The sequence below is a fragment of the Lathamus discolor genome, chromosome 1 (assembly GCF_037157495.1).
Source record: "Lathamus discolor isolate bLatDis1 chromosome 1, bLatDis1.hap1, whole genome shotgun sequence".
NCBI classification, from domain to species: domain Eukaryota; kingdom Metazoa; phylum Chordata; class Aves; order Psittaciformes; family Psittacidae; genus Lathamus; species Lathamus discolor.
In genome coordinates, this window is record NC_088884.1 from 6303156 (window position 1) to 6330215 (window position 27060).

The following is a 27060-nucleotide window of genomic DNA, read 5'->3' on the forward strand; positions in this document are numbered from 1 at the left end:
TTGGCAGTGCTGGGGAGCGGTTGCACTGGATGAGCTTAAAGGCCTTTTCCAACCCAATTGATTCCATGATTCTACGCAGGCAGTTGGCACAGGACTGTGGTTGTCCCACATAGGAGCCTGTGTAAACCAAGACTGGGAGTCTCTGATGGCTTGAGTCCAGCCTTGGGCAGCTCAGAGGCTGGTGAACATTCTGCTCCTTGGGTTGAAATCAGGGGTTTATGGCCAAAGATCATAGAATCCCAGCCTCGTTTGGGTTGGAAGGGACCTTCAAGCTCATCTGCTTCCAATCCCCTGCCACGGGCAGGGACACCTTCCACTGGAGCAGCTTGCTCCAAGCCCCTATGTCCAACCTGGCCTTGAGCACTGCCAGGGATGGGGCAGCCACAGCTTCTCTGGGCACCCTGTGCCAGCGCCTCAGCACCTTCACCGAGATGTCCTCCCTTCTGCTCCTTGTTCATCCCTGCAGGCCTCCTGGCGTTCCTGCCTCTCTTCCTCTTTGTCAGGATGCTCCTGAGCTTGGAAGAGGAGATTCTTGAATATTACCCAGCTTTCTTGGGCCCCTCTTCCCTCCAAGACAACAAGTGGATGTCTTAAGCAAACAGCTCCTGAATGACTCTGGCTATTGCCACCAAGTTGGAGATGCTCAGCTCCCCCCATCAGTCCCTCCTGGCTGCAGGCACTGACGAGCAGGACCTCTTAAAAGAGATTTGAGTAAAAAGAATCAAACTTTAGGACCTATTAGGAGACTGAAAAGAGAGGAAAGATGTCATAAATAGGGATTTGTCATTTTATTCTTGGTTGTTTGAGGAATCTTTTGCTTTTACACTGGAAACTTGGACTCGACCATTTCATCATCTCACTAACCTTGTGTTAAAAAGCAACCTAACAGGGATTTGGATTTGAACCAAAAGGGATGGTTTTCGCCCCACATTACCACAAGATGCACTTTCCTAATACATATTTATCCAACAGGACATGCACGTCGGGCAGGGGAAGCTTCCCTTGGAAGATACAACACAAAACCTTTATCCCATCAATCACAGGGATGAATCCCACAACCAACATCTCTTGGGCTTCTCTGAGCTTCTTGGCAACTTCACATTTAAACACAATACTCACAGTTATCCACAGACAATTCCCTAAAGAGCAGGATCTTGAGCTTTATTCTCTATGACACAGCACAGCAGAAGGCAAAGCAACAACACAGGAGGGGTGTGGGGACTGACCCTAACCAAACACGAACACACACACAGTGATTTGCTGGTCACCATTAAAGTGCATTCAGCTCCACCTCAGCTCTTCGACCCTGTGCTGAGGCTGTTTGCCTCTCTCCCAAGGCTGAGCCCCATGGTGGTGGCTGGGGGAGCACGAGATGTTGCAGGCAGGAGGCAAACTGCTCTCGTAAGTTCACAGCATGAAGGATGTTGGGAGCCCTGAGTTAGCTCCATGCCACGTTAGACAGGGGATTTCATAGCATTTGCTGTCATTCAGAGGAGGGATTTGTTCTCATCACAGTGTTAAGACTTGTTATGGGGGCATCAGGGAGCTCCATCCCCTTAGTACCACGTACCCTGTGGGTTCCTGCCTTCAGACAACATGTAATGTCTGGAAGGTAGGTGATGATTTGGGCTCTGCTCATACAAATGAAGGTTTAAATCACCAAAGGACAGAGCTGCTGATGTGCCTGCTGAAGCCAAAGGATTCAAGCACAACACACAGCAGCGCATGGTGCAGGGCTGGCTCCTGCTGCCAGCCTCTGGAGAGGCTCCAGCACTGAGACAGATATTCAGAGAGGGTGGAAATGCAAGTAAGAATCTCGAAACTCAAAGGTAGAGCCCTCCCATTGCCTTGCATGTGTGGGTATACACCACTGCTGCACAAGGGGCATGCCTCGCACTGTGCTTCGGGCACAGCAGCTCTGCCCCTTATTGCACACAAACCCAACGGAGCGGCCACAGTGGCTCAGAGCAAGGGGAGCAATATAGTTTGGGACCAGCCATCTGGAGGGCAGCATGTCTGGACGTGCAGAGAGACCTGCTTCCTGCTCGGCCTTGAAAGTGAGCCACGGTGATCCCCTAGAGGAGCACTGCAGGAAGAGCTGGCTCACCTTCAGAGGGCAAAGTCAACCCTGGTCTGGCAGGAGTTTGTCCTCACTGTTGGTGCGGAGCCAAAGCCTTCCTTATGCTCCTGGGAAGTCAGTAATCAGCTGCAGTGCCTCTAATTAGTCCTGAGCTTGCTGGGGACTTCATTTGCCTCCAGCTATAGCATACAGGTCTCTCAAACCTTGTCCCTTGGCATTAGGTAGCTGTCATTTGAGTTATTAACACAGAGGGATCCACTACAGAAACACAGATGTCCATATCTAAGGGTATCACCTTCAAATCCCTTTGCAGTCAGCAGAGACAGTCATTCAGGAGGCATATTGTATCGTCCCAGCACGGGCATCTAAAACAGGACAGATGAATCACGCTCCAGAAGTATCTGTTTCTCCTCACTGACTGCAAAGGGAGCCTGGTGAGATCATACACAGACGCCTTTAGGCTAAACACAGGTAAAATTAGGCAAGATTAATCCTGTTCCAAGAGTGGGTGCTAAAGCCTTAAAGACAGTGACAGTCTAACAGATCACCCCAGGAGACGTTACAGCTTCTACAGCGCTACACATTGCCTGAGCCTGTCTTTGCCCACGGAGGAGAGGAAGTGCTGCCTCATAAATACTATTTACACCAGTTTGTTTAAATTACAAAGAGTTTTGGGGGGGAGGTAGAAGAGAAAGAGACAGATACTTCACGCTGTTGTCCTTCCCGGGCACCTTCACCCCTGTCAGTTGTAGGACAGGTACTGGATTAACCGCGGAGGAATATTGAGCTTGGCGATCTTCTCCAGCGCCCGCTGCCCGGCTGCTTTCCTCACTGTAACCCTGCAGAGCTGGGACAGGCTCAGGGGTGTTTCTGAAGGGAGAAAAGAGGATCCAGAGTTAGAGCCGCAGCTCAGGAGGTGGCTGATCTTCCCATGGACCCCCCAGGGAATCATGCCTGGAACTGATCCTGCTGGGATCACAAGGTTGGCTCTGCTTGCAAGTGCTAAAGGAAGGCACTGCAGAGTCATGGCTGTGATGAAGCCTTGGGTGAGATGGTTTAGTGTGAGGTGTCCCTGCCCATGGCAGGGGGGTTGGAACTGGATGATCTTGAGGTCCTTTCCAACCCTAACTATTCTATGATTCTATGATCTCTCCAGGCTCATCCCAATGTAAATCCCACTAGGAATAGTGAATATAGGTGCACTGCACTTCTCCCAGCTCCCTCCCTCACCTGCATCCCCCAGAAGCCAATGGTGACCACTGGATCACCTGCTCTGATCCATGGGGATCCAAGACTTTCATATTTCCCCTAGGGATGCTGTATTAAGCCTCAGCAACACAGTACATAAGAACAAATCCTACTTCCAACACTTCTCTATAGCTGTTTCTCCATCTAAGAACCACCTTAATCCTTTTTGCTCAGCACTCTGCTGACAGCAAAAAAGGCTTTCCTTTTCCAGCCCCCAAACTGCATCCAGGAGTTGATGCTCATGCATGGATGCAGAGGTACAATCAAGCACATCAGTCTAGTCTAGCCTAGTCATCAGTCATAGAATCCCAGACTGGTTTGGGTTGGAAAGGACCTTAAAGCTCCTCCACTTCCAACCCCTGCCACGGGCAGGGACACCTTCCACTAGAGCAGCTTGCTCCAAGCCCCTGCGTCCAACCTGGCCTTGAGCACTGCCAGGGATGGGGCAGCCACAGCTTCTCTGGGCACCCTGTGCCAGCGCCTCAGCACCCTCACTGTAAAAAAACCCCATTCTTCCTTATAGAAATCAAACTTTCTTCCTTATAGAAGAATAAAGTATTTTCTGCCTTTACAAAGCTTTGTGTGGTGAGCACCCTATAGCCCCTTCTCCCTCTGACTTCATTCCCTGTAGCAGCCTCTCCCCTGAATTCCTCATTGCCCTCACTGCAGTGAAGTGGGCTGCTCTGCCTGCAGCTGAGGCTGAGGAGATTGAATCCTACGTGCCTGTAAATACTCCTTGTATCTTGCCAGAGTTTGCTGCCCCCTCTCAACCCGGCTGGCAGAACTGCACGTGTAGTGCTTCTCAGCACAGCCTCTTGTAAAAGTGCTGTGACAGATTCAGTAGCTTTGGGTTTTTTCCCTTTTTATTCATATAATTAAATTTAGAACTAGATCCAGGACAGATGGAGATCCTGGAGGCTGGTGACTGTGGAGGCTGCAGGGGATGCAGCTTCTTAGGACTGGGGGGACTAAAAGACATCTGGAGAGGGGCTTTGGACAAGGGCCTGTAGGGACAGGCCAAGGGGAATGGCTTTAACCTGCCAGAGGGGAGACTGAGATGAGCTCTTAGGCAGAAGCTCTTCCCTGTGAGGGTGCTGAGGCACTGGCACAGGGTGCCCAGAGGAGCTGTGGCTGCCCCATCCCTGGCAGTGTTCAAGGCCAGGTTGGATACAGGGACTTGGAGCAACCTACTCTACTGGAAGGTGTCCCTGCCCGTGGTAGGGGTTGGAATTAGAAGGTCCCTTCCAGCTCAAACCATTCTGAGACTTCTAGAATTATCTAATGCAGTGGCATTAAGCAGTGATCTGCAAATGTTTAGGATGATCTGTGAATTACTCCTCTGATGTCCACTAAGGGTAAGCAAGACAAAGACTGATTTAAAACCATCCTCAAAGGTCTCCTCCAAACTCTCTGCAGCTAAAGCTTAATGTGCTCCCCACCCCAAATAAAAGGAGTTTTCAACTGGGCCATTTCCTTGACCTGACTTACACATCAAGGCATAAACACTCATGCTGACACATGAGAGGGACCGCAGTTCAGTGAGAGCATGATTTGGACCATCTTATCCTGTCATTCAACCACAACTAAGCTTAGCTAGCCGAGGCCAGCTGCTGTACATTTGCCAGAAAAAACTCTATACCTTCACAGGAAGATGATCAGGGATCTACAGCTCCAAGTGGGCTGAGAATCATGTAAAGGAACTGGCAGTCACTGAATTCCAGGGGCAGGGAATCATCTCTTACTTACTTTCATAGTACTCAAAGCACTTTGCTGTGGGACTGCTGCTCCAAGTGTAATCCGACGGCTTCTTCCCTCGGTTGTCCCTTGCATAGATGTTTCCTCCAAACTCAATCAGCATCTCCACCAGGTCTACGTTCTTCACCTTGGCTGCGTGGTGCAGGGCCGTCTCGTGAAGTTTAGCGGCATTCACGTTAGCCCCTGAGGACGCAAAGGGAAACAAAGCTGCTCATGAAAGCCTCGCTTGACCCAGACTTAAGGAGGGGTTTGACTGGAGGAAAGAAATGCTGCTAAAACACACACAAGCAACTAGAACAAGATCCAAACATAACAGCAAACAGGAAACCAACCACTGAACATGTTCTCAGTGCTGGCAACACAGGAGTTTTCTTCTCTGGCTCGTGATTTCCTTGCAGAGGAAGGATTTGAGTCTATGTTATCGGGTAAATAGGCTGCTGAGTGTGAAGTTCAGAACTGCTTCCTGAATCTGTGCTGTCCAAAGCCATTCCAGTCATCTCAATGGAGTATTCCCACTCAGGATAAACACCTTTTTCATCTATTTTAACAGAAATACCTCAGCCCTATGGGATGCTGCATCTCACCACCAGACCCTGCTGCAGGAACAAGTTTTAGTTACACACATATTTGCTAAGGAAGTTTGGCTTTTATAAGCTTACAGCAAAACGTCCTTCTCATTCCCCCACAACTGCTTGTATTTTATCAGTTGACTTGTTTAGCAGAGGTTGAGATCAACCCCACTGAATCCATACAACTGACTTTTAGACATGTGGCCACAACAAACTCCCATTACAATAACCAAGGAGAAACAGGTGTTTCTGGGGAATCAACTAATGGATGGCCAAGACATGGAACTGGAGTGGCTGGAAACAAACTACTTTAGATGTGTGATTTTAGACAACCACTGTAATGAACCAAATCCCCATTCCTGAGCCCAATCTCCTCCTGGTAAACACAAAGACAAGAAGTCCAACTCCAAATCCCCTCCAGGTAAGCAGCAAGAAAGCTGGGATGTGAAACCTGGAGCACAGACCTTAAACATCCTAACAAACTCATCTGGGCACTACACTAAGCAGATCCCCCTGAGGTATGAAGTGACTTCATCTCTGGTTTTCTGTGCAACATCAAACCCTAACATCTCTCCCAAACACCTATGCAGAGCCACATGACTGTGCTACCAAAGATGAAAACATGCCCACAAGTTGATACCACTTTTGGGAAGATGCTGAATCTTTGCTGAAGAATTCTGAACTTTATTGAAACGAGAGAATAGGAATATCCATGGGAACATCACAAACTGGATATTGACAGGCATACACTGAAAAGAAATGCTTAAACATTAAGCTTTGCTTAGGGAAAGGCAACACCTTTCACCTTACTCATCTAGATGATGCTGTGAAGGAATAAGCTCTTTGACAAGGATGCCGCTGAAGAGCACTGAAGGAGATGCTGCTCACACCATCACCACCATCTCCTGCCCACCCAGAAGCAAACCCTGTGGCTGCCATACCTGCCTTGAGCAGCAGCTTGGCACAGTCCAGATGCTCCCTAGCGCAAGCCACATGTAGAGGAGTCCCAAAATGGCAGTCGTGAGCCTCCAAGTTGGCACCCACGTCGATGAGGAGCTGCACACACTCGGAGCTACCTTTAGAAGGGGAAAATCCAAGTGAGAAGAAAGAATCCAACTCAAATGGCAGCATGTGGCATGCCGAGATCTGCCTGACCCACAAACAGCCTGTTTAACATTTGGGGTGACATCTGCAAAATAGCAATGCTCTTGTGAGCCAGTACAATACACAGTAGGACCAAGACTGAGATCAGGACACGAGAAATAGAGTCACATTTGCGTGGCACTGAGCTAGGGCTAACAGGTCTCATAGGGAGTCACAGAATCATGGAATGGTTTGTGTTGGAACAGAGCTTAAAGCTCCTCCAGTTCCACCCTCCTGCCATAGGCAGGGACCCCTTCCACTGGAGCAGCTTGCTCCAAGCCCCTGTGTCCAACCTGGCCTTGAACACTGCCAGGGATGGGGCAGCCACAGCTTCTCTGGGCACCCTGTGCCAGTGCCTCAGCACCCTCACAGGGAAGAGCTTCTGCTTAAGAGCCAGGTCAAACAAACCTGAATCCGAGGGTTTGCACTAAATCCTGTTGTTCATGGAGCTGGTTGTATTGATCCTGCCCTGGGTGGATCAGGTCCCTTTCAAGACCACTCCAGCTTGACTTTTTCTGATGCTAATGATATAACTTAACAGAAAGCAGGCAGCCACCACCATCAAGCCTTACGAAAAACGATTAACAAGGAAAAGCTAAGCAAGAGCTCACAGCCACTTATTTAACTACCTGTTGGCCAAAATGCTGTCTCAGCCTTCATAGTCAAAGGGAAACACTGTCCAGGCCAGCATATAAGAAAAGCAGTGAAGGGGAGGAGAGAGGAGGTGTTATATCTTACAAAGAGGAAACTAAGGCACAAAATGACGAAGAGATTTGATCACAATCATTTAATGGGGACGTTGCTGATCTCACATCCATGTTTTCCCACTGTTGCATGTGTGCAAGTGGAAGCTCAGGGGAGGAATTCCACTTAAATAGCCCTCTGCTGCTCCTCCTGCCTCTGCTGCTGTTACAGCCACCCCAATGCTTCCTCCTGCTCCGTAACCCACATCCAAACATCCAGAAGCTCAAGCAGAGGATGGGGGAGCAGAGAATGGCTGCACACATAGGCTGGAACATCATTTTGGCCTCTGCAGTTTTCTCTAGTCCTGGCACCTTCTCCCCACCTGAGAGCCAACTCCACCACCTCTGAACCAGCAGGGCTCTAGGACAGAACTATCCAACTAACATGGTCTCATGTCTTAAATCAGAGCAATTGACTCCATCTCTACTTGGATCAGAGGAGAAGGATGCAAACTTTCCAATGCTCACAAGAGCAAAGCTACTTGTTTGCTGACGGTTTTCTAACAGAGCACCAAGAAGCTAGTGTTTATCAGCCTAAGATCTTATCCTGTGTCTGTCACGTGGGATAAAAGCACCCAATATACAGCTTTATTCACCCAACACCACAGCTCTTTGCATTGGGAATTCAATGATTTCCCATTGCATCCCATTCAACGAATTCTTATGTGGGAGAGGTGCCCACATAAGGCTGATGCACTTGCAAGCTGTAATGGCCCGATGAGCAACAACAGCTTAAGGTCAATTTAAGATACTTGGCAGCTGCTTATTTCCCCGCCCCAAGCTGCAAATAACCATGCAAAGATAAGACCATGAGGGCTTACCATTCATGCAGGCTTCGTGGAGAGGAGAGGCTGTGTACAGGGGAGGGTTCACCTTGGCGCCATGGGACAGCAGCACCTTGACACACTCTATGCTACCCGAGGCACAGGCATCGCAGAGAGGAGTGCTGCCATCGATGTTCCTGGCATCCACCTTGAAGGCAGACAAAAGACGTTAGGAACCTGCAGGCTGCTCTGTGGTTTCACTTTTAACCCTGGAAATACTCTGGGCTAGGGAAAGACTTGGTTGTCACTGCCAGCAACCTGCTTTGCACAGTTCCCATCACTCTCAGGAAGGGCAACATCAGCAAGCGTGATGACAACACCAAGCTGTGTGGTGGGGTAAACATGCTGGAGGGAAGGGACGGGATCCAGAGGGAGCTGGGCTGGAGGGGTGGGAACATATGAACCTCTTGGAGTTCAATAAAGCCAAGTGCAAGGTTTTATGTGCACCCGCAGAGCCTGAGCAGCAGCTCAGGGAGGGGATCCTGCCCCTCTGCTGCGCTCTGGGGAGACCCCCCCTGCAGCCCTGATCCAGCTCTGGGGCAGCAGCACAAGAGGGACGTGGAGCTGCTGGAGAGAGGCCAGAGGAGGCCACGGAGATGCTGCGAGGGCTGGAGCAGCTCTGCTCTGGAGCCAGGCTGGAGAAGAGAAGGCTCCTGAAGGGAAGACCTTAGAGCAGCTCCAGTGCCTAAAGGGGCTCCAGGAAAGCTGGAGAGGGGCTTTGTACAAGGGCCTGTAGGGACAGGCCAAGGAGAATGGCTTTAACCTGCCCGAGGAGAGACTGAGATGAGCTCTTAGGCAGAAGCTCTTCCCTGTGAGGGTGCTGAGGCGCTGGCACAGGGTGCCAGAGAAGCTGTGGCTGTCCCAACAGATGAAGTACCCACTGTATCACCAGACACACACCTGGGCCCCTGCAGCCAGCAGGAGCTTGACACACTGCGTTTGCCCCCGCAGGCTCGCCTCATGCAGAGGGGTGATAGAGTCATAGGTAACGGCATTGACACAGGCTCCACGCTCTATCAGCTGCTGCAGCTGCAGAATCTCTCCCCTCCTGGCGGCTTCATGAACTGGGGTCCGGTCGGCCCAGAAGCCTACAGAGGAGAGAAGAAATAAGTAAGTAAATAAAACAATACACTTGGAGCAAATGGGCTCAGCCTCAGCTTCTCTGGGCACCCTGTGCCAGCACCTCAGCACCCTCATGGGGAAGAGCTTCCTCCTAATGTCCAATCCAAATTTGCCTGTTAGATCCTCATTGCCTTTGCCAACATCCCTTAGCAGGATGGTTTTCCTTCCCTGGATCTTCTTGTTGCTTATATCAGTAGAAGCAAGAAGTCAAAATGAGGACGGAGCTCTCATCACTCAGCCACGGAGCAGCAACACTTTGTCACCAGCAGGACTGAGAAGAACAAGCCCCAGCAACATTTCATAAAAGGCTTATTATAGAACCCCCAAAACCGCCAACCCGCAAGCTGCAGGCTCCACTAATTTCTTCTCTCCTCCTGCACAGTTCCTTACATGGAGGTTCACATGAGAGACATCAGCACTGTGAGGGTGCTGAGGCGCTGGCACAGGGTGCCCAGAGAAGCTGCGGCTGCCCCATCCCTGGCAGTGCTCAAGGCCAGGTTGGACACAGGGGCTTGGAGCAAGCTGCTCCAGTGGAAGGGGTCCCTGCCCATGGCAGGGGTTGGAACTGGATGGGCCTTAAGGTCCCTTCCAACACAAACTATTCCATGATTCTATGATCAGTCCTGACGGACAGGGCTCCCACATCCACATCCCTCCAGCTGCACCTGGAGTTATGAAGCATCCATCCCTTCCAGCTCCTCAACATCACCTCTTCAGGACACAGGCACAGAAGGAACACACACTTCATAAGGAACAAAGGTAATTCCCCATGGCCCGAAGCAGGAGCGATCGATCCCATGAGCATCCCCACCTTCCTCTTGTCCCCTTCCTTAAGGGAGGACACTCACCCTCCAAAACCACCCTGCACACCCCAAACCCATCCTGTGCACCCCAAATCCATCCTGTGCACCCCAAAATCATCCTGCCCATCGCTAAAACATCCTACAGAGCCCAGAACCACCCTGCCCTCCCCAAAACCACCCTGCCCAGCCCCAATATCACCCTGCCCACCCCAGAACTGCTCTGACCACCCCAAAACCACCCTGACCTTCATAAAACCACCTTGGGCACCCCAGGACCATCCTGCCTGCCCCAGAACCATCCTGTCCTCCCCAGAACCACCCTGCCCAGCCCCAATATCATCCTGCCTATCCCAGAACCACTCTGACCACCCCAAAACCACCCTGACCATCGTAAAACCACTCTGTGCACCCCAGAACCATCCCGTGCACTCCAGGACCATCCTGTCCACCCCAAAACCACCCTGCGCACCCCAGAATCACCCTGTCCACCCCAAAATCATCATACTCACCCCAGAACTATCTTGCTTACCCCAGAACCATCCTGCCCGCCCCAAAGCCATCCTGCGCACCCCAGAATCATCATGTCCATCCCAAAATCATCGTACGCACCCCATAACCATCTTGCTTACCCCCAAACCACCCTGACCACCTTAAACCCACGCTGCGCACCCCAGAACCACCCTGCCCACCCCAGAACCATCCTGCGCACCCCAGAACCACCCTGCCCACCCCAGAACCATCCTGCGCACCCCAGAACCACCGTGCCCGCCCCAGCCCCCTCGCTGCCCCCATCCCCGTCCCTCCGCACGCAGACCCGGCCCCGCACTCACTGATCTCCCCCCGCAGAGACTCGCTGCTCTCGGGGCTCTCCATGGCCCCGGCCCGCCGCGGGCGCCGGCTCCGGCCTCCTTCGCTCCGCCCCAGCTCCGCCTCCGGCCGCCGGGCTCCAGTGCCCGGCGCGGTGGCTGCTGGGAGTTGTAGTCCCGGGTGATGCGGGGGAACGGGGCACTGGGGGTACTGGGGGTACTGGTGCAAGGGCAATGAGGGTACTGGTGTGTGTGGGGAAAGGGTACTGGGAGCACTGGTGCAGGGCACTGCAGTGCTGGTGTGTGTGGAGAATGGGTACTGGGAGCACTGGTGCAGGGCACTGCAGTGCTGGTGTGTGTGGCGAACGGGTACTGGGAACACTGGGGCAGGGCACTGCAGTGCTGGTGTGTGTGGGGAATGACTACTGGGAACGCTGGTGCAAGGGCACTGCAGTGCTGGTGTGGGGGGGGAACGGGTACTGGGAGCACTGGTGCAGGGCACTGCAGTGCTGGTGTTTGTGGAGAATGGGTACTGGGAGCACCGGTGCAGGGCACTGCAGTGCTGGTGTGCGTGGGGAACGGGTTCTGGGAGCACTGGTGCAGGGCACTGCAGTGCTGGTGTGCGTGGGGAACGGGTTCTGGGAGCACCGGTGCAGGGCACTGCAGTGCTGGTGTGTGGGGAACGGGTACTGGGAGCACTGGTGCAGGGCACTGCAGTGCTGATGTGTGTGGGGAACGGGTACTGGGAACACTGGTGCAGGGCACTGCAGTGCTGGTGTGTGTGGGGAATGGGTACTGGGAGCACCGGTGCAGGGCACTGCAGTGCTGGTGTGTGTGGGGAACGGGTACTGGGAACACTGGTGCAGGGCACTGCAGTGCTGGTGTGTGTGGGGAATGGGTACTGGGAGCACTGGTGCAGGGCACTGCAGTGCTGGTGTGTGTGGGGAATGACTACTGGGAACGCTGGTGCAAGGGCACTGCAGTGCTGGTGTGTGGGGGGAACGGGTACTGGGAGCACTGGTGCAGGGCACTGCAGTGCTGGTGTGTGTGGGGAATGGGTACTGGGAGCACCGGTGCAGGGCACTGCAGTGCTAGTGTGTGTGGGGAATGGGTACTGGGAGCACTGGTGCAGGGCACTGCAGTGCTGGTGTGTGTGGGGAATGGGTACTGGGAGCACTGGTGCAGGGCACTGGGGTTTCTGGGGGTACTGGCAGCACTGGCACGAGGGCACTTGGGGGTACTGGTGGTACTGGTGTATGTGGGGAGGGCTACTGGTGGCACTGTTTCAGGGGCACTGGGTGTGTGTGGGGAGAGGGTTCTGGGTGCACTGGTGTGGCGGCACTGGGGGTAATGGCAGCACTGCTGGAGGGGTACTGGTGGTGCTGGGGATACTGGGGGTACTGGTGTATGTGGGGAGGGGTGCTGGAAGCACTGGTGCTGGAGTACTGGGGGCACTGGGGGAACTGATGTATGTAGGGACGGGGTACTGGGGACACTGGTGGGGGGATATTGGTGGTACTGGGGTACTGGTTTATGTGGGGAGGGGGTAGTGGGACACTGGTTCGGGGCACTGGGGGTACTGGTGTGTGTGGGCAGGGGGTACTGGGAGCACTGGTGCAGGGGCACTGTTGTGTGTGGGGAGCAGGAAGAGCCAAGTAAAACACAGACATCGTCTTCCACCTTCCCATCCTCCTCCATCTCTGTGTTACTGATCTTTGCATTAGAGATGTAGGAGAAGGAACCCATCACATCCAGGAATACAAAGCATTTACTATCCCAATTCCCAATGGATTATTTAGGAAGCTGTTATTTATGAGTATTTCTAATGGGCCTTGGTGCCTGCATGCTTGTTTTGCCTTAGCACAGCAAAGCACTTCACCCAAAGCAAAACCAGACCTGTGGGGCAAGGAGTTAAAGGTGGGTGCTGGCTGGAGAAACACAGCTTGACTCTGCTCTTCCTGACCTCTCAGAGAGCAAGGAGACAGAAGATAGAGATTAAAACCAGAGACAAAGCAATCTCCTTCACCCCAATCTTCGCAAGGAGAGATGCTCCTCCCCAAGGAGAGACCCTGCAGGATTCCTTCACTTCTTGCTCCTGCCACACATTTGCAATTCATTGGTTTCATTTTGCCCTCCTGCTTTGCATTTGTTTGGGCCCTCCTCAGGCGGTTGGGAGTGATGATTTAGGGTATGCAGGCAGCTGAAGAACACCTGCTTCCCCTCTTATCCACACCACGAAACAGGCTAAAAACGGGTTTAAAAGCCAATAAAATTACATTATTTAAGAAAAACTGAAGTTAAATTCTATTTCTTCTTGCTATTCTGCAGTGATTGCACTTCTCATAGAAATCCCCCCTGCGCTCGTTCCCTCCTTTGAGGGGAAAAACAATGCTTTCCAGCAGCGGACATTTGCCTCCTGAAAATAATAAGTCTGAAGAAAACCAATTTTCCATTGCAGGAGGATGAGATTAAATCACCCCAGTGGGAAACTTCTGGTCAGCACAGAGCTGCTGCCACTTCCAGGTAGTAAGAAAATCAAGTGTGTCTTGCACTCACTTGGTAAGACCTAACATTGCTGCATGCTGTCAACTGAGCCCACGATGGGACCTCTCCAAATATGAGGTGTTATTATAATATGAGATATTATTGCTTGTGAGGCCTCACTTGCAGCACTGTGTGCAGTTTTGGGGTACTCAGCATCAGAAGGACACAGAGCTGCTGGAGCAAGTCCAGAGGAGGCCACGAAGATGCTCAGGGGCTGGAGCACCTCCTGTATGGAGACAGGCTGAGAAAGTTGGGGCTGTTCAGCCTGGAGAAGAGAAGCTGTGTGGAGACCTCAGAGCAGCTTCCAGTGTCTGAAGGGGGCTACAAGGATGCTGGAGAGGGACTCTTCATCAGGGACTGGAGTGATAGGACAAGGGGTGATGGATTCAAGCTGAAACAGGGGAAGTTCAGGTTGGAGATAAGGCAGAAGCTCTTCCCTGTGAGGGTGCTGAGGCGCTGGCACAGGGTGCCCAGAGAAGCTGTGGCTGCCCCATCCCTGGCAGTGCTCAAGGCCAGGTTGGACACAGGGGCTTGGAGCAACCTGCTCCAGTGGAAGGGGTCCCTGTCTGAGGCAGAGGGTTGGGACTGGATGAGCTTTAAGGTCCCTTCCAACCCAAACCGTTCTATGATTCTATGATTATATTTTATGTCCATGTGCTGCAGCCATTCATGGCAGCCTCAAAGCCTGGATGAGGTAGATGTGTGTCCTGGCTTCAGCAGCAGCAGTCATTTTTCTCCTTAGTAGCTAGTGCAGTGCTATGTTTTCATTTTTTGGCCTGGGAACAGTTCTGATAATGCCGATGTTTTTAGTTGCTGCTCGAATGTTTGGTCTGGCCAAGGACTTTCTGAGCCTCATGCTCTGCCGGGGACGAGGGGGAGCTGGGAGGAAGCGGAGACAGGACACCTGACCCAAACTGACCAAAGAGGTATCCATACCACAGCACGTCATGCCCAGGAGGTAACGGGGAGTTACCCGGAAGGGCTGGGACTGCAGGGTTGGATGAGGGATCGGTCCATGCTTGGCTGGGGGGAGTGGGGCGAGTTATTGGTGGGCTGGTGCTGAGGTGTTGTATTTTTTCCCCTTGTTATTTCCTTTATCATTGTTATTATTGGTGGTAGCAGCAGTGATTTGTGTGATACCTTAGTTACTAAACTGTTCTTATCTCAACCTGTGGGAGCTGCATTCTTTCGATTCTCCTCTCCGTCCCTCCAGGAGCAAGGGGGAGGGCAAGAAGGGGGGGAGTGAGAGAGTGACTGTATGATTTATGGGTGACTTTTGTTTAAACCACGACAATGTGTAATTGGTTTTACATTTTCAGGGTTTCCATTCCCATTTTAAAGACACAAAGACCTGTGTGCCAGCACCATTAACGGAAACACAGACAACAGGGCTGGAAGTGATCTTTGAAAACCATAAATCCTCCCACCTCTTGCCCCAAGATGGGTCCAGGGATGGATTTAAAACTGAATAATTCATCTGGCTAGTGCAGAATAGCTGGTAGTGCCGGGTAGAGATGGAAATACTCTGTGGGCATGAATATGTCAGCTGCAGTTCAGCCAGTGCTGGGGTTAATCAGCTGTAGATAATGAAAGTAGGATACAGGCCATAATATAAAGAGATAAATGCAGATTCTGCTTCAATTTGATAAGATCAGGAGGAAGTGTTCCTATTTCAAAGCATACCCCTATACACACAACACCTCAAAGCAAAAGGGTAAGAACAATTTGATCATTCACAAATTCCTTATCCAGCTTCCAGCAAAGCACTCACTGCCTAAGTGTCCTCCTCTGTAAAATATGGATATTAATGATTTAATATCCATGAACTCCACCTTATGGAGAAGTTTAAGCATCACAGAATGGATGGATGTAACTCACAGCAGGAGAAACTTTCTTCTCTGAGACCAGCCAGCACCCCTTCAGCTTCATCTGGATCTTATGCAGGGAGAATGCAGGATTACACAGAAGGAAATAGAATTAGAGGCTGGAAATAGCACATAGTGGGAAAGAAGTGGGCTTAGAGGAGGATCATGGATTCTAAATTATTATCTAAGAGAAAATACTCCACTGTAAATATCACCTAGCTGAACAGGGTCACTCGCCTGCACCTGCAGACAGGCTGAAATAAGAGTGGTAGGACCAACTCCAGCCTGACACAAACCAATACCAGCTCTGAAGATAACAATGATTCCAAGTGCTCTCTTTGCTTGATTACTATAGGACTGATTACTGCAAGAGAAGAAAAAGATACTCTGTCCAGGAGATCTGCACAGTCTTGAACATAGTCTCATTTTGCCATGATCAAATGGTAACAGTTTGGTTATAGAAAGAGTTTGGATCTCCTGGCTCCAATCCTCTGCCTGGTAAGGAGTAATAAGTAATGTTTAGACTCTCTCTTCAGAGAGTGGCAGGTTGACATTGCCAAAAATACAGGATAAGCAACAGAAACATCAATTTTTAATAAATACCTCAATAATTGTATTTTTAAAATGGGGGGAAAACAACTTGCAAAAACAAAATCACTTGCTCACCACTGAAAATGTTCATCTGCACTTTGTTACTTTCTTGTCATCTTTGACTCATTTCCTGATGCACCCCATAGCTGCCTATGCAGTGTGTGGTTTAAAACCCTTGTGAAACCACCGTAAGACAAGCTGGGGTTTGTCAGAGGCTTTTGTAGAGGTTTGTTGGTTGTTTTAACAGCTTTGGTTTCGATTCCACGATGTGGCTGGAGCTATTTGAGTGTCTGTCATCACAACTGCAACAATAAGTTGGTTTCTTAGGAAGCTGCAAGATGCCAAAATAGCCCCAGAAAAACCAAACACTTGAATAAATCAAAGTAGAAACTGAAGATCTCAACTGTGCTTTACTGTGAGAGGGGTACACTGCATGAGGGACCTGGGGGGTTCAGTCTGGAGAAGAGAAGGCTCAGGGGGGACCTGATCGCTCCCTACAACTGCCTGACAGGAGGATGGAGCCAGGAGGGGCTGGGCTCTGCTCCCAAGGAACAAGGGATGGGACAAGAGGAACCGGCCTCAAGCTGCCCCAGGGCAGGTTTAGATGGAGCTGAGGAACAATTCCTGCCCCAGAGGATGCTCAGGCACTGGAACAGGCTGCCCAGGGCAGGGCTGCAGGCACCATCCCTGCAAGTGTTCACACACCATGGAGACGAGGACCCATGTAGTGGCAGCCTTGGCAGTGATGGGGTAAAGGTTAGACCTGATGATCTTGAAGTCTTTTCCAACTCAGTTGATTGTATGATTCTGTGAGTACACCATGAGCTAATACCATAGTTCAATGGCAATGAAAATACAACACATTTTCCAGCAAACACAGAAGAAGCATGTTACCAATGGGCACGTTGTGGAGAGTTACTTGAGATTTCCTTGAAGAGACAAAAGACTCCTGACAGATCAGTAAGCTCTGAAAGTGTGTTGGGAAGATAAGAAGAAAGATTTGGAGGGAGAAGACCCAATCAGCCATTTCTCTGGGAGGAACAATCCTTCACATTGAATCTCAACTTGGCTGTCACCTTCAGATGTGGAAAGCATGCGGTAAATGTTACACTCATTCTCAGAGAAACCACACACACATACCATTGTGCTTGAGGCTCCTGTGTCCATGTAGATCTAGAGATGGCATTGCTGTGGTCTTTTTGAAGACCTTCCCCTATTATGGAAAGATATGGCAAAATTAAAGGTCTTGGGCAAAATGTGCTTATCTTGCTGCAAGATCCCAAAGAGATTATGGGGGCTTTGCTTGAGTGGAGGATGGAGCAAATCAGCTTTAAGGGGGTTGACGAATATCTTGACAGCATTGTGGAATAAAGTAGACTTTGGGCCAACTAGTTCCTGACTTTGCATTTCATGCTTCTCCTTGCAGTTTGGTTTGACACTCCTCTACAGAAAATAGAGTAGAGCAGAAGTGAGTGGGAACAAACCTCTTTCTGTCCACTAGGATTAAAAGAGAAGGGCTCAGACTTCGTGGAGCATCCATTTTTGAGCTAGCTGCCTGATCCCACCCCTCCCAGGTCCCCAGAAGTCTTTCCATAAACTTCTCATAGCCTGAACATGACAGCTTTAAAATGAGCTCTGCAGTTTTAATGGGCACACCAGCAGGAATGAGCAAACATAATGGGATACTGAAGAGGTCAAACAAGTCCACAAGTTCTCCTTCTCCATTTTTTTCTTTCAGTTAAGGGCCTGAACCAACACTTCTTAAGCCAAATGGCTCTGAACTTGATATTTTACCACAGCACAACATAAGTTCCTCTAACAACAGATGCTAGGGCTTATTTGACCTTGCAGCTTGGCCTGGTGATGCTGCATCACAGGAGACTTCTGGTTTAGGCTCATTTCTGCTCAAAACCAGGCAGCTTCCGGTCCTGCTCTGCTTCATCCCTGAAAGCACTGCCTGGGAAGGGAAACTTCATCTTGAGACAGAACCATTGCAACAGAAGCCCATCTCACCTCTTCTCCCTGGTGGAGCCACTTGCCTATGGCTCCTCACAGCTTCTGCAGTTGCCCCTCTCTCCTCTGGGCATGTCCAAAGTCTCTGCAGCAGAGGAACACCAGGGGCTGCAGACCACTGCTTTCCTAGAAAATAGAAGAAACCAGTATATGAAACCACCACCTTGCTGTCAAACTGGGTTGAAACTGGCTAATGGCTCCAAAAGTTAATGGAAGAGACAGACAGAAACAGCACAACCTCAAGCCTTGTTTCCTTAGGACAATTGCCCCCTTTCAAGGCCAGGCTGGATGGGGCTTGGAGCAACCTGGTCTAGTGGAAGGTGTCTCTGTCTATGGCAGGGGGTTGGAACTGGATAATCTCAAGGTCCTTTCCAGCCCAAACCATTCTATGATTCTATGACACCAAGTGAAAACCAAACCAATCTCTCATGCCACATAGTATAAGGAAATAAGAGAAAACCAAGGAGAAACTCAGTGTTTCCACATATCTCAATGTCATCTGCTGTCCCATGATTCACACATGGCGGAAGCAGAGAAGCCTGCAGGTCCCATGCCACCCCATAGCTGCAGGCTGTGTTTGCACACACAGGAGCTGGGACTCCTGATGCTGCCCCACGGAGTCAATAATGGTCTCAAACCTAATTATTTGCTTTATGTTATGTGTTGTCTTTCAGCAGGAGGACACTGCCCTTATCAGGAACTGCTGCTTCCACCTCCCGGTTGACTCATTTCATTGCAACTATTGTCTTTCACAGGGTGACTGACAGCATCTGCACCATTCATCTTTTTTGTGAATAAAAGAGGAAACAGATCTTCACATGACTACTTCTTTATTTTAGAAGCAGTGAGTTGTGAGCACGCCAGAACTCCATGAGTCATTCTTTCAAAGAAGCCAGAATAGAGTATTGCCAGGAACTGGTTCCCCACCACAGTTAGATCATGGGCTCTCCTCTTGCGCAGACCTCATGTGTCACCACCCAGAAAGGCATGAGACACCAGACAGCGACATAGAATCATAGAATCATCATAGAATCCCAGACTGGTCTGGGTTGGAAGGGACCTTAAAGCTCCTCCAGTTCCAACTCCCTGCCATGGGCAGGGACACCTTCCACTAGAGCAGCTTGCTCCAAGCCCCTGTGTCCAACCTGGCCTTCAACACTGCCAGGGATGGGGCAGCCACAGCTTCTCTGGGCACCCTGTGCCAGCGCCACAGGGAAGAGCTTCTGCCTAAGAGCTCATCTCAGTCTCCCCTCGGGCAGCTTAAAGCCATTCCCCTTAGCCTGTCCCTACAAGCCCTTATCCAAAGGGTCATGGGAAGCTTATCCTTACCCAAGACCTCCAAGTCTTCCTCCTCAGGGCTGCTTCCAATCCATTCTCTGTAGTTGTGCTTAGGATTGCCACAAACCCAGAAACTCCAGTTAGAAATGGTCTGACCTCCAGAGGCTTCAGTTACTCTCCCTGGCAAAACACTGCCAAAATTCCCTCAAATTCTTTGTTTTTCTAATAGATGAAATGGGAGTAGATCATTGAGAGGGAGCTCTCAGCAGACATCCTTTGTTTTCTCATCAGAAGCAATTCCTAATACTAAACCATTCACGTTTCATTGTGCTGGTGGCTGAATGGTCATGCTGTAGGTGGAAACCTGGGTGCTCTGACTGCAGATCTGCTCTTCCCTATGGACACTGCAGAAGCTGAAAGCCCTTCTCATATCTCCAGGGTCAAGATACGGGGTGACACGAGGCTGTTCAACTTACACCCTCTCACAGGGCAACCGAGGACACTGACCCTGCCTAGGTATTTCTGTCTCACCTCACATGAGTGCTATGGCATGGGGGCACAGAAAACCTGTTTCCTTACTCCTAGTCTTGCTGTGTTCAGGTCCAGCAACACCAGCAAGAATTCCAGTCTTTGATATGTCAGCAGGAGCTACAAAAATCAGTGGATGTGGCAAACTGGAGATACATTGCTATGTGATCAGAGCATGAGGCTATCAATACTGCCCTTGCTGACTGTAGGACACCAGAAAAATCACTCTTTCACTGGATAGCAGCACTTTTCACTCTGCTTAGCATGGGTGAAATATCTGTAACAGCATGTTACTGACCTGCAGCGCTGCTTTGGGTAATAAGTGACTTATAAGTGAGTTGTCACACTGTTGTCTTGTTGGTCTTTCTCCTTTTTTCCTCTGTTTGCCAGCCTTTCCTGCTAAGGCTGCGACTATCCAGCATGTGTTAATACACCCAACGAGGTCAGCAGTGCTAAACTACAGCCTGTGCAGTGTGGAGATGAATACAGAGACACCCAATTGGATTGTGCAACACTAGTAAGGATTGGGAATCAGCTTTTCCATGAATTTATTAGCTCAGCTGGGTGACTGTGCAGTGTGTCCATGTGTGGACACAGCACCCTGGATCTCATAGCTAAAAGTACCTGAAATCCCACACCAAGCACCCACCGGATTCATTGCCTGGCACAGAAGCACATGCAGTCATGCTGCACAACAGTTGACCCATCATTCAGCACACTGTGTTCGTAAAACCCCTTGTGTAAGAGATTGGGCAAGCCCAGATCACCCTGTTCCCTGTTCCAGCATCTGTTGCAATACTGATTGTTTGCTGCATTCACAACATCCCTGAGAAGCTCCTGAGCCTGTTGAACCCAAAACATTATCATCCATTCTTACTGTTCCATGTAGGGTCCAACAATATCACAAAAAGGCAACACAGAACCACCAACAGAGACTGTATCATACAAGTTGGTTTGGGTTGGAAAGGACCTTTAAGCTCACCCGGTTCCAACCCCTGCCACAGGCAGGGATACCTTCCACTAGAGCAGCTTGCTCCAAACCCCTGTGTCCAACCTGGCCTTGAACTCTGCCAGGGATGGGGCAGCCACAGCTTCTCTGGGCACCCTGTGCCAGCGCCTCAGCACCCTCACGGGGAAGAGCTTCTGCCTAAGAGCTCATCTCAGTCTCCCCTCTTTCAGTTCAAAGCCATTACCCCTTTTCCTATCACTGTTATGTCCCTTGGATCAACATTAAAAGGGTCTGGAGCACAGGTGATGTTCTCCTCTATCCTCCCATCAGAGGAAGTGGTTTAGGAAGGAGGAGACAAACTATAGGATTCACTTGATCAAGTGAGAGCTTTAAACTAGACTTAGTGGAGAAGAGGATGGAGTTTTGAGCAATAGAGAAGAGCCAGGGGCCGTTGATGCATTAGGAACCAACAACGGAACACCAGTGAAACACCTTGGAGGAATTAGGGCACAGCTAAAAGGGTGTTGAGGTTGACAGCCCACCTGAAGTGCCTTATACCAATTCACACAGCATTAGTAACAGGGAGGAGCTGGAAGCCATTGTGCAGCTAGAAAGCTGCAATCTAATTAATAAGTATGTTCAATATATAAAGGGAGATTGTCAGAAGGATAGAGGGAGACTTTTTACCGAGGTCTGTAGTGGCAGGACAAAGGGTGATGGATTCAAGCTGAAACAGGGGAAGTTCAGGTTGGAGATAAGGCAGAAGCTCTTCCCTGTGAGGGTGCTGAGGCGCTGGCACAGGGTGCCCAGAGAAGCTGTGGCTGCCCCATCCCTGGCAGTGCTCAAGGCCAGGTTGGACACAGGGGCTTGGAGCAAGCTGCTCCAGTGGTTTACATGCAACTACTGAAGTGCCAAACTGCCTCCTTGCTGGTCAGATCCAGACAGATTCCAGGTAGTGGAGGGAAACTAGGTTATTGACTTACTCTTTTTGCTTCAACATCCTCTCTCCATTCCTGGAGCAAACGCTTCCATGCAGTTCTGGTGTCCTCAACATAAAAAGGACATGGAACTACTGGAACAAGTCCAAAGGAGGCCACGGGGATGATCAGGGGCTGGAGCACCTCCCGTATGAAGACAGGCTGAGGAAGTTGGGGCTGTTCAGCCTGGAGAAGTGAAGGCTGCGTGGAGACCTCATAGCAGCCTTCCAGTACCTGAAGGGGGCCTATAGGGATGCTGGGGAGGGACTCTTCATTAGGGACCGTAGTGACAGGACAAGGGGTAACGGGTTAAAACTGAAACAGGGGAAGTTTAGATTGGATATAAGGAAGAAATTCTTTCCTGTTAGGGTGGTGAGGCACTGGAATGGGTTGCCCAGGGAGGTTGTGAGTGCTCCATCCCTGGCGGTGTTCAAGGCCAGGGTGGACGAAGCCTTGGGTGGGATGGTTTAGTGTGAGGTGTCCCTGCCCATGGCAGGGGGGTTGGAACTGGATGATCTTGAGGTCCTTTCCAACCCTAACTATTCTGTGATTCTATGATTCCAGCACAAATCCCAGGCTATCCGTGCAGAACACCAGGGACTTTGTAAGACCCTGGAGAAAATCCTGTTTAACAGTAGTGATGGAGCAACCCCACTGCATGGGGCTGCTGCTGTGAAGGGGCCTGGAACCACCCCACGAGGGGCCTCAGGGGTATCCCAGCCCTGAACGGGCAAGGGGACAGGGATGAGGCTGAGGAATGAAGGGAGGCACTGAGGAAAGGGCTTTGGAAAGGGGATGAGAAGATGAGTGAAGGGGGCAGAAGGGCTAAAGATAGGATGGAGAAGGCCATGACAGAAGACACTGAGGGAAAAGGCAGAGGAATGGATTGAGTGAGACAGGGAAGAGGGTGCAGTGGGACTGGTGGAAGGTCCAAATCAAGGGGCTGAGGGAAGCCACTGAGGGGGAAGGATTGAGGTGAAGGACCCAGGGCGTGATGTGAGGGGTGACATAAAGAAGATGTGAGGGAAGGGGGCAGAGGTGATAAAGAAAGATGGGAGAAGGCTGTGGAGGAAGGGGCAGAGGGGATCAGCAAACGGGTTGAGGCTGGACTGAGAAAAGGCGCTAAGGGGAAAGGACCAAGGTGAGGGAAGGAGCCCTGGCCATGATGGGAGGGGATGAAGGAATCGGTTGCGGGGCTGAGGGAAGGTGCAAAGCAAGGCACGGAGGGCACGGAGAGGGAAGGCCCAGGGCAGGAGGTGAAGACTGAGGGGACGAGGGAAGCGCCGCTCACAGCCAGCGGTCACCAGCGGGAAGAGGAAGCGGCCGGAAGGGGAAGGGGAAGTCGCGGCCTCCCCGCGCTCTCTTTCCGGGTCAGTTTTCACTTTCTGTTCCCCTTCCCCGGCCCCGTTCCTGCCTCCTCGGCGGTTCCGGCTTCACTTCCTGGGGCCGGCGGATGGCGGCGGCCGGCCCCGGTCCCGCTCCGCATCGCCTCAGCCCGCAGCGCGCCCGCCCGGCCCGGTAGCGCCGCTCCCTCCCGGGGGTAGCCGCCGGGAGCGGGGCCGCGCCGAGGGCCGGGCGGGGCGGCATGCGGGAGGCCTGAGGGAGCCGGGGCGGCGGGTGAGCGGCCCGGAGCGAGCCATGGGCGAGCGGCGGGGCGGCGGGACCGGTAAGCGGGACGTGGGGCGGCTCCGTCACATCCTCGGTGTAAGGGGGAGAGGCCGAGCCGGTTTTCCGCCGCTCCCCGCCTCACAGAGCTGGGTGCGGGTGCCCACTGCTCGGAGGCACCATTCCCGAGCCCCTCGGTGCCTTAGGAAGCAGCTCTTGTGTCTCATTCCGGCTGGCTCACGGAGGGACACGTTGGCTTTTGCACGCTCCCGTTTGCGCCAGTGGGTGATTCTGAAGCACGGAATCAGGCTCCGCAACTCCGAGAGAGAGAGAGTTATAAAGCGGGTTTTCCTTATATCAATTCCAGCTGGGAGAGCCGCGGTGGTTGTGGCTGTGCATGCTTTCGGGTCTGTCCTCTGGGAGCAGTGCTGGTCAATGCAGGTGCCCTTCAGGAGCAGGACGTGGAAATGCAAGCAGATGGGATGTGCTGGGGCTGGCGTGGGGAGGTGAAGGCTGGAAAGCTTCTGCTTCCCGGTTGGAGTAAGGGCGCTGAGCTGCAGGGCTGGAAATTGGCCTTAGAAGAGGCCGGGGTGGGGGGGAGATGGAATTTTATGCCCTGGTCCTGTTATGTTCTGCTCCCAGATTGTCCGTAAGAGCAGCGCTTGCCAAGCTGCAGGTCTGCACTTCTTAAGGGAGGATAAAATGAAGCAAGCAAGAGGGTGAATGGCACAAAAATAGTTGTAAAACACGTTTCTTACTGCAGAAAACAAAGGGGCTTAAAAGGGAATGGGCAGGAAAGCCTGTCTAGCGCAGAAGGATCAGTCGTGTGGTGGTCTGGTGCTCATTGTGGGTGCTGGGTGACGCTGTGCTCTGGGGGGATTTGGAACATAAAGCACATGGTTTTGCCCCAAGGGTTTGGTCAAAGTGGATGTATCTTAGTGGATAACAGTGCTTGTAGGAGACTGGTAATGGGTAAGGAGACAAATACAAGGCTCTGCTGGCATTAGCTCTCCTATGGGTGAGTCTGGAAAGCACTGGTGTGCACTTGAAGTGATTTGTTAGACATAGTTTATTGTCAGAAATGTCTGATTGCACACAGATTGCTGCTTTCCAATCACAAACTCCTTTTATGAGAGGATTCCCTCACGTCTCCCTAACCTTTGCAATTAGCTGTTATAACCATGCTGATGGAGCTCCATTCTCCTAAATTACTATCTTTAGCCTTAAACCTGGGAGTTGTGTCCCTGTTTGGGGTGTGGTGGTATCTTTTGCAGCTTCTTGGTTTGACGTATTTAAAACACTTCCATAGGGACACAAGGTGATTGCTGCCAAGCTGGAAAACCTGGATGCTGGAGTATATTTTAAGTGACCTCTGGGATCAGGCAGCAGATCAGTCACCCATGGGGCTTTCAGTCTGTCTTTGACACTGCTGCTCCTACATGGTCCCTTCCCCATCTCTGCTCTGATAAGAAGTATCAGTACCTGCCTAGACCAGAGGCTGTATGACCCAGCTGAAACTGGGTTTACATAGTTTGGTCTGGTTTTAGTGTTCCTCTTAAAGCTGGTGGGTTTGGTGGTAGCAGAGCTAGCCCAAGTCTTCCCCATCCCCAAATACCCACCCCAACATCCACATCCCACCTGACTGGGAGCTGTGTTGGTACAAGTCCTTGTGGAGCTGTGCAGCAGTCCACATTGCTGCATTAAAAATAGCCTCTTTTACTGTGTTTTCCGCTGTAGTTTGCTGGGTTTCTTCAGTACACAGCCCCAGCTGTGCCAGGAGGGGAAAAGGAGGAGAATCAGGATGAAGGCTTGTGTAAGTCACTGTAGCCACCCAAACCACATGTGGGATTACAGCTTTGGTGGAATGGGCTGGTTTTATTACATGAAATATATACGCTGGCCACTCTGGCAGCTGCCAAAGTGACCAACTGATTATTCTTGCTTAGAATCACTTTGAGACAAGGAAATGAAATATTTGTCATTTTTGGTAAATGCTGGGTTTTGCAGGCTTCGGCTTTTTGGGTTTAGTTTGGGGTTTTGTTTTGATGGTGAGATAACCAGTCACTGGTTCCAAGGGCTGTCTGGAGTCAGCACATGGGAATTTTAGTACTTAGACCTGGTTCTGTTTTTATTTGAAGCAATGAGTGTGTCTCGGTCATTTCCACAGCCAAAGAGTCCACAGAGTGTGCCTAGAGTCCTATTGCCATATCAAACAGAACAAGAGATAAAGTCAATGCTGAGAGGAAAGTATCTGTAGTGAGAGCTGAAGCAATGCAACAATCCATGCCTGAGGAATGCTGTATCGCTGTATGGGAGGTTTTCAGGCTTGCTTAAAGGCAAAAGGAGTAAGTAAGCAGTGTGGAGGAATGCAGCTGCAGGATTTCAGGCAGGAAACTGTTTTCCTGCTTTCTCCAGCTGCCAACAGGTTGGTTTTATTCCCAAATGGAGGAGCTCTGCCTTGGGGAGATTGTTTTTTAGAACATGAACTATTGCTGTTGCTCTTATGACGCTGGCTGTGTGTTGGAAGACCCTGGACATCTTCATGTTGCATGGGCTTTACCTCCGGGACATCCCAAGCATTGAGTTTTTGGCATTCTAGGAAGCAGCAGATGAGCTGCAGCTCACATGGCATCAGGCTGATCTTTCTTCGAAGAGCTAGATGTGGCTGCGCAGGTGCTGTTATGGTTGGTGGGGTTTCAACATGTGGGTTTCAATGTAGCATCTGTGAGCTGTGCACAAGGAATCCTCAAAATATAACCTGGCAAAGACAAAGCTGTCATCAGTGGGTTTTACTTTGCTCTGCACAGGTCTGCAGCTCACCCACAAGGTCAAGACTGACAGTCTTAGGGAATTGCAGCTACTGTGCTAGCATGGAGAGTCACTTGACTGGGTGGTTTTGCAAACGAAGGGTTATCTTTAGCTCTCTGAGTGCTAAAATAGAGTCACAGAGTGGTTTGAATTGAAAGGGATCTTAAAGCTCCTCCAGTTCCAACCCCCTGCTACAGGCAGGGACACCTTCCACTAGAGCAGCTTGCTCCAAACCCCTGTGTCCAACCTGGCCTTGAGCACTGCCAGGGATGGGGCAGCCACAGCTTCTCTGGGCACCCTGTGCCAGCGCCTCAGCACCTTCACAGGGAAGAGCTTCTGCCTAAGAGCTCATCTCAGTCTCCCCTCAGGCAGGTTAAAGCCATTCCCCTTGGCCTGTCCCTACAGGCCCTTGTCCAAAGCCCCTCTCCAGGTTTCCTGCAGCCCCTTTAGGCACTGGGGCTGCTCTCAGGTCTCCCCTTCAGGAGCCTTCTCTTGTCCAGGCTGCCCCAGCCCAGCTCTCTCAGCCTGGCTCCAGAGCAGAGCTGCTCCAGCCCTCGCAGCAGCTCCATGGCCTCCTCTGCCCTCTCTCCAACAGCTCCACATCCCTCTTGTGCTGCTGCCCCAGAGCTGGATCAGGACTGCAGGGGGGGTTCTCCCCAGAGCATGGCAGAGGGGCAGGATCCCCTCCCTGAGCTGCTGCTCACACTCTGGGGTTTCAGCCCAGCACACACTGAAGCTGGGTCATGGGAGAGCCCAACACCCTCACCCAACACCCCCAAGTCCTTCTCCTCAGGGCTGCTCTCAGCTTT

At 51.2% G+C, this 27060-nt stretch overlaps 2 protein-coding genes and 1 long non-coding RNA gene across 6 annotated transcripts in view; 1 reads left to right on the forward strand and 2 right to left on the reverse strand.

The window, feature by feature from the left end:
- Nucleotides 1-764: 764 nt before the first annotated feature.
- On the reverse strand, nt 765-11226 carry ASB13 (ankyrin repeat and SOCS box containing 13). Its single transcript, XM_065664837.1, has 6 exons — nt 11118-11226; nt 9263-9450; nt 8360-8510; nt 6594-6728; nt 5075-5266; nt 765-2950 (listed from the first exon to the last, which is right to left on the reverse strand). The coding sequence occupies exons 1-6, from the start codon at nt 11158-11160 to the stop codon at nt 2823-2825; spliced, it is 837 nt and encodes a 278-aa protein (XP_065520909.1). The 5' UTR covers nt 11161-11226; the 3' UTR covers nt 765-2822.
- Nucleotides 11227-17711: 6485 nt separating this feature from the next.
- LOC136012021 (uncharacterized) lies at nt 17712-23069 on the reverse strand. 2 transcript variants are annotated; one of them, XR_010611561.1, is made up of 2 exons: nt 21845-23069; nt 17712-18232 (listed from the first exon to the last, which is right to left on the reverse strand). It is a non-coding gene; the product is annotated as an uncharacterized LOC136012021 (long non-coding RNA). The 2 variants fall into 2 exon arrangements; XR_010611552.1 differs by lacking the exon at nt 21845-23069 and adding an exon at nt 19436-19849.
- A 151-nt stretch (nt 23070-23220) lies between these two features.
- TASOR2 (transcription activation suppressor family member 2) overlaps nt 23221-27060 on the forward strand; it is a 41911-nt gene continuing 38071 nt past the window's right edge. For all 3 annotated transcript variants that reach the window (XM_065674346.1, XM_065674430.1, XM_065674512.1), the window contains exon 1: nt 23221-23504. In XM_065674346.1, coding sequence (XP_065530418.1) covers nt 23477-23504 — 28 coding nt within the window. In that variant the 5' untranslated portion in view covers nt 23221-23476. The remainder of the gene's footprint in view (nt 23505-27060) is intronic.